General features: G+C 21.6%; 3 protein-coding genes across 3 annotated transcripts; 1 reads left to right on the top strand and 2 right to left on the bottom strand.

The window, feature by feature from the left end:
* Positions 1–767: 767 nt before the first annotated feature.
* On the bottom strand, positions 768–4,061 carry PCHAS_1025000 (conserved Plasmodium protein, unknown function; the record flags this gene model as incomplete). The annotated part of the gene is made up of 1 exon (XM_731235.2): positions 768–4,061. One exon carries the CDS (start codon positions 4,059–4,061, stop codon positions 768–770), a length of 3,294 nt encoding a protein of 1,097 aa, XP_736328.2.
* A 3,074-nt stretch (positions 4,062–7,135) lies between these two features.
* On the top strand, positions 7,136–10,150 carry PCHAS_1024900 (ATP-dependent rRNA helicase SPB4, putative; the record flags this gene model as incomplete). The annotated part of the gene is made up of 1 exon (XM_016798390.1): positions 7,136–10,150. The coding sequence occupies one exon, from the start codon at positions 7,136–7,138 to the stop codon at positions 10,148–10,150; it is 3,015 nt and encodes a 1,004-aa protein (XP_016655604.1).
* Positions 10,151–10,961: 811 nt separating this feature from the next.
* PCHAS_1024800 (thioredoxin-like protein, putative) lies at positions 10,962–13,105 on the bottom strand (the record flags this gene model as incomplete). The annotated part of the gene is made up of 3 exons (XM_016798389.1): positions 10,962–12,702; positions 12,804–12,877; positions 13,040–13,105. The coding sequence occupies 3 exons, from the start codon at positions 13,103–13,105 to the stop codon at positions 10,962–10,964; spliced, it is 1,881 nt and encodes a 626-aa protein (XP_016655603.1).
* Positions 13,106–14,875: the final 1,770 nt, after the last annotated feature.

Raw genomic sequence — 14,875 nt, 5'->3', positions numbered from 1 at the left:
GTCATTTTTGAAGAAAATAAATTATTTGAATAATACCATGAGGCCTGTCGATTATTATAATATTTATTTAATCATTTCCTTCATGAATTATGTATATTTATATTTTTTGCTTTGAAATTATTTTGATATAAACGATGGAAGTTTTTTTTATCATTAAAAACTATTTTCATAGGGGAAAAAATATAAGCATATACATATTGCTGCTATGCATATATGCATTAAATTTTTTTTTTATACAAATTATGTTGCATCCATGAATTATAAAAAAATAAGATTTATTCTTACAAATAACAAGAATTTGGAATATATATATATTTTTATAAATATACCAATTGGGAAATATTTAATAAAATAAAAAATACTCAACATTTCCAACATGCTACAAATAATTTAAAAATACAAAACGAATTAATAAATTATGTTTATCCTAAATTTATGCTTAAAAATAGTTTTTTTTCTTTTAAAAAAATATATTGACAGTTGGTTATTAAAAAAAAGAGGTGGACATGTAAAAATATTATTAAAATGGTATATACATAAAAAAATATCAACATGTATAATGAAGATTAAACACTAAAAATATAAATTTAAAAAAAAATGTTTTAGAGGTTTTTTTTAAAAAACATATAACAATTTCGGCATTGAGACATTTAAAATATACAAAATAATAGCAATATAATGATACCCAATATATAAACAATGGGTTCATAATTTATAATGCAGTTAAAAATTAGTTAAAACAATAAGTAAATTTATATCGATGATTATTATTCTTCATATTTTATGAATATCATTTTCTTCAGTTCAAATGATTCTAAAGCATCTATGTCTGAAAAATTGGTGTTGTCAATATAATCTAAATGTAATGCAGACATTTCATTAAACTTGGTTTCATTTAGTTTTTCTGAAAATGCATTTAAATGAATTGAATAATTAACATTATTTAATGTTGAACATTCTGTGGATTTGTCTACCAATTTTAAATCTATTTCTTGTTTAATTTCTGAAAACGTGGCATTTCTTTTTACTTTAATTTCACCTATTACTTTTAAGTATGTCTCTTTTCCTTCATCATTTTTTAGACACAATACACAATCTTTATATGATTTATTTTCACTATTTTTTGAATATAATAGAGAATATACTCCTTTTTCAGTACTGCTTCCAATTTTATTATTTTCGATGCCATTATTTTGGTTATTTCCATTTATGTTAGTATCATTTTGTATTGTATTATTTTCTTTATCATCATTTTCTCCACATAATATCTTGCCTTTTGAAGGAGTTATATTTAATTCTTCTCTAAGGTTTACTATTTCCCCTATTTCCTCATCATCCTGGTTATTATCATTTTTATTGTATCCATTTTCTTTAGCAACAATTTTCGTGTTTTTATCTGCCCCTTCAGATATGTACTTAAATGGGGACAATGATCTACTAAAAATTTGTTTTAAAAAAGATGGTCTTGCATTTTTTGTCTCTCCTTGTAATCCCAAACTAGCTTCTTTATTTGGCGTCACAGAAGAAATTTTATTATTTTCATTAATATTTGCTCCCTTTTCTACAGACAAATTTTTAAATTGATTTTCTGTCGATGCATTATTTTTTATCAAATGTGTATCTTGAGTAAGGTTAGAATCATTTTTATGAATTTGAACAGAATCGGAACTAATTGGAGCATTACTATGCGTATTGCTTATCTGTTTTGTGACTGATTTATTTTCATTATTAACAAGATAATTTTCTATTTTTAATGGAGTCGGATTATTAAAAAGCGAAGAATTTTTTGTAATAGAATTATTTTGATTAATATTATTATTTTCATTAGTTGTACTTTTATTTATTTCTTTACATAATTCAGCACATGCATTTAATAATGTTACAGGAAGTTCTTTAGAATTATTTCTTGTTCTTGATAACCCTTTTATTTTTTCATCTTTTTTTATTGAATCTTTTATACATAATGGAGAAATTCGGCTTTGACATATTTTATTTATTTTTTTAATACTTTCATTAAATTGAGTATTAGGTGAATCTTCCTCTATCATTTTATTAATGGAAGTAGATCCCTTGTTACTATACAAATTGAAATTCGCAACAGAACTTAAATTACCAGGTGTATTATTATTATGCTTTATAGAATTATTTACATTATTAGTGTATCCTAAGGCATCTAAACTCTTTCTAGGAGTAATATTTAAATTTGTAATGTTACATAAATTATTTAATGTATATATAGGTTCATTCCATATATGCTTAGAATTGTTTCCATAATAATTATTATTTGTCATAAAAAGGCTAGTATTTTCAGTAGTATTATTTTTATTTATTATAAGGAATATGAGTATACTTATTTTTGATTCATCTTCTTCTATTATATTATTTAAAGAAAAATTATTAGACACAATTTTACTGCCTTTTCTTTTTTTTGATTTATTTAGAATTGGTGTAATAACATTATCTTTGGTATAATTGTTTCCATTATTTATATTAAAAATATTAGCTAATTTGTTATATTTAATTTTATAAATATATTTACTATTGTTTTTTTTATCAATTTCATTTATACCTAAAAATATGCTGTCTTCATCTTTCACTTGATCGATATCCACAATCATATCATTTAGTATGGTACTGTTATTTGTTGATTTATTTACAATAAATAAATTATATTTATTTATTTGTCGATTTTTATCGGTTGTATGATTAATATTTTTTTGTACACATTTACATATTAATTCACATTGTTCTGTTTCGATATCCCCTTTTAAGACTAAATCACATTTTCTATTTGATGATCCAATTATAAATTTCTGTTTTTTTATATTTATTACTTCATCAACAAAATTTAGTTTTATTTTATTATCTACACTTGTTTTTTCATTATTATAATTTATTCTTTCTAACGAGTATAGATAGTTACCTTTACCAAAACTGTAAATATTACATTTGTTATTAGTTGCAATATTATTATTATTTATACTATTATTTTTTATAAAATCATTTATCGATCTTTTTATTTTATTATCTTTTAATTTTTTCATCATTAGCATCATTTTTTTTTTGCTTCTAAATGATCGTTTACCATAATAAAACATCGTATTGTTACCCATATTGTTTTTGTATACCCCTTTTGTTTTATTTAATTTTTTTTCAAAAAAATAATCTGATTTTAAAAGGAAATCTTCATCCATATTTTGTATGCTTTTCTCATTATTCATTTCGTGATCTGTCCCTAGTATTTCTTCATTTTCTACCACAGTTGTTTTTCCATTTGGTGTTTCATTTATTTTGCTATATTGCATTTTTTTTTTTTTTTTTTTTATTCGAGACATATTCTTTTTATGTGTGTTCATTGTTTCTTTTTTGCTATATAAAATATGAGAATCATTCTCATCTGTTTTGTGCAATTTTTTAACTGTCCTGTTGTTGCTTTCAACGATTTTTTTTTTTTTTTTCCCATTCAAATTTAATTCATTTTCACTTGAATATTTTTTTTTTTTTTTACTTTTTTTCCAATTCTTTTTCTTCATCTTTTCATTTTTCGACCTGTTCAAATCGTTATTTTTTAATATACCAACACATTTGTTACTTTTGTTAATAATGTTGTGGTTTTTATTATTTTTGCTAGCCAAAACAGCACCATTTTTATTAGTATCTTCGGAATTTATATTCTTGGTATTATTACTTACTAACTTACTATTTTTGTTGTTTTTTTGTGGCTTCAATATTTCTTTATTATTCAATAAATTTGTTTTTTCTTTCACATTTACTAATACTGTTTCTTTTTTATTATTATTTATAAGTTTCCCTTGTTTGATATTCACATCGGATCGAATGTTAGAACAAAATTTTGTAAATCGTACTTTTTTGTGGCATTTTGTTTTATTTTTCTTTTTATTTCTACCCTCCAAATATTCAATATGTATTATCTTACTATTTTTTTTTTTCTCTCTTCCATCTTTTCCATTTTGTGTGTATTTATTTCCTATTTTTTTTTTTTTTACTTTAATACATTTTCCATTTTTTTTGTCAATTTTTTTAATATTCCTTAACTTCATACTTGTCTTTCTTTCTCTATATGATGCCACTATTTTATTGCATTATATGCATCTAATTTATCAATCTCTTTCTATTTTTTTTTAGATGCCCCCTTAAGAATTTTAACTTTCACGTCTGAATTATATAGTCACGCTTTTGTTCTTAAAATATGCACTTTAAAAATTGGATATATGTTTCCTTTATATATATTATGTCTGCTTATTTGTATTTAAGCTTAATACCATTTATCGAGTGTACCAAAAAAATAAGGACTTTTTTCGAGAGTCGAAACAGGTGACTATAAATTATAGGATTAATAAATATTTACCATATAAAAAACGTGAAAAAAGAAATGAAAAATATAAAAACAATGTTAAATCGTATTTAATGTATGTATATACATGATGAAAACGTAAACTAATTAAAAAAAAATAAAGGGGAATGGCATGACACTTGGAAAATATTCCAATAAGGAATTTATATATGAACAAGTGTGTAAATGTGTGAATATATTATATATATGTATTTTGGGTTGTATACAACTTTTGATTTAATCTAAGCTTTTTAAATACTTAATAAAAACTTGACAAAAATTAAAAACGAACAGATTTGTTATACAACTTATGCAACCATGTATTAAAAAGTGGATTATAAATTACAAAAAGCTTTTTTGTCTCTTTTCTGTTTTTCACTATTCACAATTTTCCAATTTATTTGTAATTGTACATGTATGCATATTTGCAAAAATTAAAAATTAAAGAATACAAGTTAAAGGAAAATAAAAGTAAAAAAAAAATAAAATAAAAATAGCCCAAGTCATAAATAGAAAATAAAAAATAATAAATACATTAATTAATAAAAGCTAGCAGACGATATTAAAATTGCAACTAATTAAAAATTGGTTATGTATGCATTTTTATATTTATATTTTGAAATTAGTGTGTGTGTATTTTGGGGGTCCACACATAGAAATGTACAATATATAATAATTAATTATTTTTTAGTATTATCTCTATTTTTACAATTTATTACACAATAATTAATTTGTATAATTTTTTTATATATTGATTTGTAAATATAATTATGTAATATTACAAATTGTTTATGTTTTATATTTTCCAGACTGGTTGCAAAATTCATGTCTTTTTCATAAACATAATTTTTATAAACTTAAAATATATTTTATACGGTGAAAAATAACTAAATGTATTTTGTCATAAAATCTGAAAGCTACATTTAATTGGTTTATTATTAACTTATTAAGCGGTTAAATTATTTTATTTTGTCTTATATTTTTATTGCTTTTTTATTTTTCCTTTTTTATATTTTTTTTATTTATGTATAGTTACCTATTTGCACAAACTTGTATTTCCCTATTAATTTTAAAAGCCTTAAAAGCCTGGAAAAATACAAGTAAAAATGAATAATTCCACTATAATAACATTTGAAAGGTTAAAAAAAATATAAGGATATTCATTTTTATATTATATATAAATACTGGAAAGGTGGAAAAGAAAGAATAATAAAATTATAATTTGATAAAATAATGTTTGTAAAAGGGTTGATATTATGTTTTACTTTATTACAATCGAGTACAATTTTTTTTTTATATTTCTAAAATATTCCAAAATAAAATTAAAAAAAAATTATACAACCAAATGAAATATACTATCTATGCTTTTGTTCTTTGTTCTATGCACCATATTAACAGATGAAGAACTATTCTTAATTTTTATATGACCATAATATGTACATATATTTTAGGGCCCACTTATATGTGTGTGTGTATTTGTTTATTTATATAGCATTAGGGCCTCATTATTTGCCCACATTTTTCATGGGTTTATATACTATATATCAAAAAGGTGCAATAAGAAAATTTATTTGGGTATAAAAACAAAAAGATTTAAAAAATATGAAAAAGAAATTGAACTCTTAATTTGTATTAACTTATATATGAAATAGTTATACATTTAGATCTACACAAATTATTAGAATTAATATTCTATTTATGCTGTTTTTTCCATATTAAGCATAGCATATGAACAGATAGGAAAATAATGCATTATGGTTGTATATCAAAATAATACTATAATAAAAATATTCTATTCAGGGGATATAAAAAACAAAGACCAAATAATATAAATACATAAGGATGGATTAAAAAATACAATAATGTGATAAGGCAAAATAGTATGAAATATTTTATTAAAATTTTTTTTGTAGATTGTTTTACATACCGAAGGTATACAATTAATGCTTAATATATATAATACTTTTTCAAAAGACAATCTTGATATTTTTTTTCATTTTCTATATCATTTAATAACTTTATTAAGATTATGTTATCCAAAAAATTTTACTATACAAATATTATTTAAGTATGTTTATGTACGGCAATAAAAATGGCCGCATAACAACCAACAAATAAATAATTGTGTATATAAAATATCAAAAAGTATATTATTTATCAGCTTTTAAAACAATTTTCAACAATAATAAATAGAAGTATATTTTTGTATTTATTAAGAGAAACATATTATAAAAATATAAAAATAAAACAGTTGTTTTCCATTTTGTTAAATGACTTATTATGTTTACCATTACAACAACCTCTTTTACTTTTAACAAATAATATGTTATACTTTATCATTATTTCATAAAATGATAATTTTTTAAATTATTTTACTTTCATTATATGGAAAGTTTAATCTTTATTATTTTTTTTTATTAAAAATTAATATCTATATAAAGGTTGCAATATTAATAAAAAAAATACCCGTCCCAAAAAATGTATGTAGTTTTTTCCCTTGTTCAAATTAAAATAATTTGTATGTTTTAAAATTTTTTTTTTCCTCTATAATTGCAATATTTATGAAAAAAAATTAACCGAATATATTTCAACATATATATCTTAATATTTTTAAATAATAAAAGCTTTTTCATTCATAAATATCCCATTTGAAAACGAAAAAAACATCATATATATAAATATTCTAATATTTTGGTTAGAGATTTATAAAACTATTATATAGAGTAAATTCTTTTTTGTAAAATGATAAAAATATAATACAATTGTAGCAAATATAATGCCATGACAGAAATTGAAGAAGAACCAAAAACAAAGGAAAGGGAAAAAAAACCTTTCACGAACCTCAATCTGGATAATTCAATCGTTTTCTCACTGTTCATTCAAAAGTATTTTTATTGCGCAAAAATACAAGAAATTAGTATACCACATATTTTAAAGAAAAATGAAAATGTTTTATTACAATCTGAAACAGGGACTGGAAAAACATTATGTTTCGTCATACCAATACTTCAAACTTTAGTCGATTATAAAAAACAAATTTTAAAAAATCAAATATCTATAACTAGCGAAAAAAGTTACAAAGAAAAAACAGAATGCAATCCTGATGATACTCATATTGATGACACTACTAAAGCTAGCGATTTTTTTTATGATGAAAATAGTATTAATTCTATTTATGATTATTTTCAAAAATGTGAGATTACTAAATGTAAATCCATCCCATTTAATATAAATGTAGATAAATTTATTTCATATAACATTAATAATAATATAATTCAAAATCAAGACGATACTACTAAAGAAGGATTACTAACAAAAGGGAAAATTAACACCCCCCTTGAAGAGGAAACAAAATTAATAACTAATGCAGATCCAGGAATTGAACAGAATGAAAACGAGGTAAAAAGTAGTGATTCAAAAGACGGAGAAAAATATGAAGATAGTCCAAAATGTAGTCCCCAATTTAATATATCTGAAATTGTAGCTATTAAAGAAGATAGCGAAAATTGTCATAATGTAAATCGAAATAAAGAAAAAGGAATTGACGTAAATACAATTATAATTACTCCAACACGAGAACTTTGTATACAAATTTATAATGTAATAAATAATTTTATATTTTTTATAAGATTATATTTTTCAAATAAATTTAATGTCGATTTAAAAATATTAGATAAAGACAATTTTTTTATAAGTAATTTATTATTTAGAGGAGCTGTAAAAATTGAAGATGATATAAAAGTTTTAGAGAATGAAAAAAAAAAAAATAATACTTTTCAAATAATTACAGCTACTCCTGGAAAATTAGCAAATTTATTTAAAGAATATGATAATCTGTTTAATACATCAAAATTGAAATATTTTATATTAGATGAAGGTGATAAACTATTGGAAGAAAGTTATATAAATTATGTAAAAGATGTTGTAAATAATATCAACTCTAATGATTATATTACATGTATATGTAGTGCAACTTGTTTATATGAAGATAAAATATGTAGTTTATTTCCTTCTGGGTTAAAAAAAAGAAAACCATTCAGAATAATTGTTAATCCTAAGGAAGGAGAAAATGAACAACAATCTGATCTCAATGTCATTTCCCCTTCACGTGTCTACTTAAATGATAACAAACAGGACAACGAGCATGATAATGGGAATATAACTACCACATTTGCAATGTCTAATCAAATTGAGAATTATTATATTGTGTTAAGAAATATAGACAAATTTTTTTTCCTTTTTAAATTTTTAAATACTGTTTTGAGTAATGGGGAAACAGCTATTGTGTTTTTTCCAACCTGTTTTTGTGTTGATTATTATTTTCACATGTTTAAAAGTATTTTTAACATAAAAAATTTATACAGTAATGATGAGGAAAATCTTTTTGAGAAATTGATCAAACTGAACAAGCTATACAATAATATATGCACAGATGATGAAATGCTTGTTTTTTCAAAAATGATTTGCTATATTCAAAATTATATAGGAAAAAATAAAATAAATTTTTTAAAAATTCATAGAAAAATGAAAGATAAAAAACGGATTAGTGCTTACAATAAAATAACAAATAATAAAAAATTTTCTAAAAAAAAAAATGTAATTTTCTGTACAGATGTTATGAGTAGAGGAATAAATATTAACATTCAATGGGTCATAAATTATGATGTTCCAAATAAAAATATGACATACATTCATAGAAGTGGTCGAACTGGTAGATTTGATAAAACAGGTAAAAACATTATTTTTATAAATAAAAAGGAAAAGGAATATTTATACTTTTTAAAAAGTAAAAAAGTCAGCATTTATAATTTTAAAAAAACAGATATGTTTCAAAATATGATAAAATATGAATCTACAATCATAAAAACGGAAGAACACTTAAATAAGGAGGCTCTAAAACTTGCAAATCGAAATAGTGATTGTATAAGTTTTCTTGAAAAAAAAAAATTTTTTACAAATTTGGATACAATAAATAATCAATCGAAAGCTAAAAAAGGGAAAAAAAATAAAAAAGACATTCCTGAGGCTGGGAAAGAGAAAACTGACAATGCGAAAAAAGAAACCCTCAAACGACAAAATATTATACTTCCCAATAATATAATTACGATCTTCTTGAAACTGATAATATTTTATGCTATTGAAAATCGAGAAATGTTCAATCTATCAACAAAAGCATTTTTGTCATACATTGAATTTTATAAAAATCATCAATTAAATTTTCTTTTCCCATTTAACAAATTAAATATATCACATTTATGTCATACGTTTGCATTAGTTAAAATACCAAAGTTTAAGGAAAAGGAAAAAGTGAAAAATTTTAAAAGTTTCGATATAAATGTTTATGATATACCCTATAAAAATAGCGAAAAAGAGAAGAAGAGGTTAGAAAATAAAAAAAAAAAAGACGAAGAAGAAAAAGAAAAAATCTTAAAAAAGGAACAAGCCCTTCCAACTGAAAAAAACAAAAATGATAAAAATAAAAAAAAACGAAAAACTATTGTTCAAAGAAAACATGAAAAAAGAGAATTGGATCAAAATGAAATTGATTCGCTATTTTTTGAAGAAAATTTATTTAAAAAATTAAAAAAAAAAAAAATAACTGATGAAGAATATGATCGATTATTAGGAATTGATGATCTTGATAAATTATTCACTTCAAATCCATCAAAAAAAAATACACAAATCGTTAAAACAACTATTCTACAAAATTCAAACAAAAAAAAAAGTAAAAAAAAACAAAAAGTATACAATTTAAAGGTTAAAAAAGTAAAAAAAAACGCAAAAAGACGAAGATAATAATATACCATAATCCAACATCATTTTGTTTATGTACAATTACAACTACATATTCTCTATTCATTTCTATTGTTTTCATAATTTTTTTTGTTAAATTTTGTCATCCATATGAACTATATTAATCCTTATTTTTCAGTACCATAAAAAAGTGAAAAAAACAAAATTCACAATATTATAAAACTTAATTTTTTCCCCTTAATAATTATTATTATCATTCTTATTCTCATACTTTATCATTAATTTTGATGAAAAAAAAGACATAATTAAAAAGTTACAAAAAATTAAATGTGTCCTTAAATGAGGTTAATTCAAAAAAATAGAAAATAAAATAAATTCACATTATAGCCATGGTGAATGCAACGAAATGTTGACAATAATTAAAAAAAATATTAACAATAAAATAAAGGTGTAAAAAAATGAAATAGTAAAATATTTAAAAAAAAATAATAATGCTAAGTGTAGCAATTAATGCATTACCCCTTGGGAAAATGCGTTTGAAAACATTGTAGAGGGAAAGAAAATTAAAAAATATGCATATAATGAATTAATAAAAAAATTATATGTAATATTATAAGTTGCGAAATTTTCATTATTACAAAACATGAGGCAATATTATAAAAATAAAATCAATGATGCTTGTTTTCTTTTTCCTTTTTTTGATAGCTGTATAAACTTTTCAAATGTGTACTTCCCAGTATTCATATAAATAAGCTATACCTAAACAATCATGTGGGAATTCATAATTCTATATCTTGTGCCATCCGTTTCCACACGCATACGTCATATATACATACATACATAGTGGCAAATGTTATGGAGATGGCTTTGTTAAAACGATGGGTGATGAATATAAATCGTCGCTATAAAAACTGTTGAGAAATTTAAAAAAGTTGTCCTTGTCTATATCAATTTTTCCATCGGCATTTTGTATAATATTAATATTATTAACATTTTCTTTAAATAATTTTTGATTAAACAAATCTAAAATAGCAACTTGTGTCGTATTATTAACTGAACATAGATTTTTCAAAGCTTCATATTTTTTATCATCATTAAGTACGAAATAAAAATTAATTTTTTTTCCTTTTCTATTTTTATTATATATTTCTATTAATTCATTGTATTTATCTATTAAATTAAAATCTAACTTGTCGACAAATAAAATGAAAATAGGAGCAAATACATTTAAATTATTTAAATTACTAATATTATCATATTTATACATATAATTATTTTCATTAACTTTTTCTTTTAAACTTTTATGATTATTCAATATAAAATTTGATATATCATTATTTTTTTTACTGACATTAATATATTTATTTAATATTTTTCCCTTCTTATTAACTAAAACACCTATAGGTTTAAATGTAACATCAAATGTGTCATAAAGCAAAAGTTTGTAAATCGAATTATTTTCTTCCTTTCCTAAATGGTATACTTCATTCATATAACTTTTTTTTTGATTTACATCCGAATTTTCCGCTTTTTTTTGCTCATCCTTATCAGTTTGTTCATTACTTTTTTCATCTTCTTTAATTTCATCCTTGAGTTCATTATTATTTTTTGCATCAATAGGATTGACTTGATTAGGACTTGTCTTTTCTGGGTTTCTTTCGATATCTTTTACAAAAATGATATCTAATTTTATATTATTTTTTGATAACTTATTTTTAATTTTAACTAACGTTTCGATGTCTTCTTTATTTTCTTTATTATTATTAAAATAGAAAATAACGTAATCTGAATTTAATTTTTTAAAATTATGTTGATTATTATTTTTGTCATATATATTATTTATATATGTCAAACTATTTGTATTTTCATATGGAAAATCTTTACTATTATATAATAATAAATAATTTATATTATCATTTATAACATTCATATTTTTATCTAATAATACCATAGTAGGTATATTCATAATATTATAATTTTTTATTAATTTTAAAACTTGTTGTTTATCATTAAATGTTACACTATACCAATTATTCATCAAGCCAAAATGTTTTATATTAAATAATATTTTATTATCTAATGGTACATAAACAATATTCACATTATTATTTTTATTTATCTGTTGATATGTTTCTTTTAATCTGTCTACATATGTTTTAATATTTCGGGATTGTAAAAATTTATCGACATTATATGAGTGGAAAAATAATATCGTATAATCATTTACATTTTCCTTTGTACTAACCTTTTTTGCATTTATATAAAAATTTACATATGCTAATAAATTATAATATATACTAGTTATTATATAAAATATATTAAATGATTTATCGTTATCATATATAATTTTTGGTACGATAGTCTCATCATGTTTATATAAATATCTTCCCAGTATCTTTTCTGAATCACTTAAATTTTTACTATTGTTTACTAACCTATTATATACCACTAGACTTGCAAAAATCAGAGGAACGGAAAGTCCTGTTAAGCCCATAAGCCCTAAAAAACTCACACCATTCGAATTTCCATTGCTACCTAAAAGATTTCCTCTGCTATCTTCTCTTCTGTCTCTCCTCAGGTCTATATAGGAAAATCTATAAAAATTAACAAACAAACGATCAAGAATATAGTTTATGCGCCTATAAATATGCACACCCCTTATACATTTGGCACACAATATTTTTATTTCACTTACTTTCTTTGGTTGTTCGCCTGAAGAGCTAACGGCAAGCCCACATGGCTGATTGTTGAAAAATATTTATGCTTAAGCTGGGAAAATAAAAATTATACCGTAAATATGTAATGATATAATGCTTCAAATAATATTGAGAATAACTACATCGGAACAAATCATATTTACATAAAAACGAGGGAATACATATATAGCATATAAAACAATTCGAGAAATAGTATACAATTTTTCGTTCTTACTGAATTAACATTTATGGCAGAAATTATAAAAACTTGAAAAATAAAATAAAATAATATTTTTATCATTATAAAATAACACCTCGATTTGATCTCTTTATATTTGTGGTTTATCTTGTCCCTTTCTCCTTAAGTTATCTACCTATTTATTTGTTTCCTTATTAAATAATATTTTCATTTATCTTTTTATTTTTCAATATATCTTTAAATTTGTATTTTTTTTTCGATCTTTATATAATTTTTTTCCTTTTTGAACTCCCCGCATTCGTTCGTTTATATCTACTTCGTTTTGCAGCATATGAGAAGTTTCCTTTATATTATCTTTGTTATTATATAATAGTTATTATATTTTTTTTATTTTATATTTTTATGCTTTATTTTTTTTTACATATTTTGTGTATTTTTTAATATTATTATTTTTTTTTAAAATTAGCTTTAAAAGCTTAATTAAATTTTAATATTCCCATAATATATATCATCAAAATTGTCGAAAAAAAAAAACGAGATTATATTTTTCCCGAATAAAATTATATACACTTTAAAATAGTATATTTGATATATTATTATTCTTAAAAATAAGTCAACACAATTATAGGATAATTGGCAATAATATCCTAATAATAAAGAGGAAAAAAAAAAAAAAAAAAAAAAAAAATTTATAAGGTGTATATATTATTATGTGTTAATTTTTTCAGGTTGATATAAATATATTAATTAGATCGTTTTTCCTATGAATACAATTTAATTAATCTTTATTCAAATAAAATGAAGATTAAAAAAAATGTGATGGATATACACACACTTAAATATTGTAAAATAAATATATTTTATAAGAAATTTCAAAATTTTTTTAAAATTTTATGACTTAAACAATAATTAAATATTTTTTCACCACTAAGGGTTTTATTCTTTTGGGTGTGTGTGTGATGGATATTGAAATACTACTAACAAAATAAAGCCCATAAAAACGCGTGCTTATTTTTTAGTAAAAGGAAAACAACGAATATATGTCCTTACGAATAGGGGAATTACAAATGTTGGTTTATTATGTGTATATCCCTATAGCTCAGCAAATAAATTAATGCAATTCAAATTATATAAAGACATATATAAAATTTGCTTATCCATTTTTCATTCCATGTATGCACATAAAAGCTTTTTTAATATGAAAATTTGTTTAACATTTACATGCATTTCTACAAAAGGTATATATATATAGGCTTATAATAATATATGTGCTTTTCCTATTTTTTAATTTGTTTTTCACAAATTAAATAAATTTCATATTTATCAGCTTTATTCATTTAAAAATATTTAGCGCTATGATAAGAATTCAAATATCATATAAAAAAATATACGTATATAAATTTGAGTAATCACATTGCTGCATATTGTATGTTGTTACATAATATATAACAACAGATCATAAGCATTTTTTATAGTTTGTATTTTTTTTTCATTTGAAATATAACATATTATTATGTAATAATTTTTTATATTTCCATCATATTTATCTTAAAATAATATAGTTATTGATAATTTATTTCATTCATATGTTCTTTATTTTTATTCTAAATTTTAAAACTCCCTTTCTATACCCATTACCTGTGTATAATAATTATATTTTTTTCGCTTTTTATTATTTCCCCACAATATTTAAATAGTTTTAATTATTATGTTTACTATATATTAATTTTATTTTCAAATTTATTTCAATCTTTTATATCAATAAAAAATATATATACCTATATATTTTTATTACGCAATAATAAATAATTCAATCTTCCTAATTAATCTGAAAGTACATGTTAGTAACAGCAATATGCATATATTTCATAT

Source organism: Plasmodium chabaudi (assembly GCF_900002335.3).
Source record: "Plasmodium chabaudi chabaudi strain AS genome assembly, chromosome: 10".
NCBI lineage: Eukaryota > Apicomplexa > Aconoidasida > Haemosporida > Plasmodiidae > Plasmodium > Plasmodium chabaudi.
This window is presented reverse-complemented; position numbering and strand designations above follow the sequence as displayed.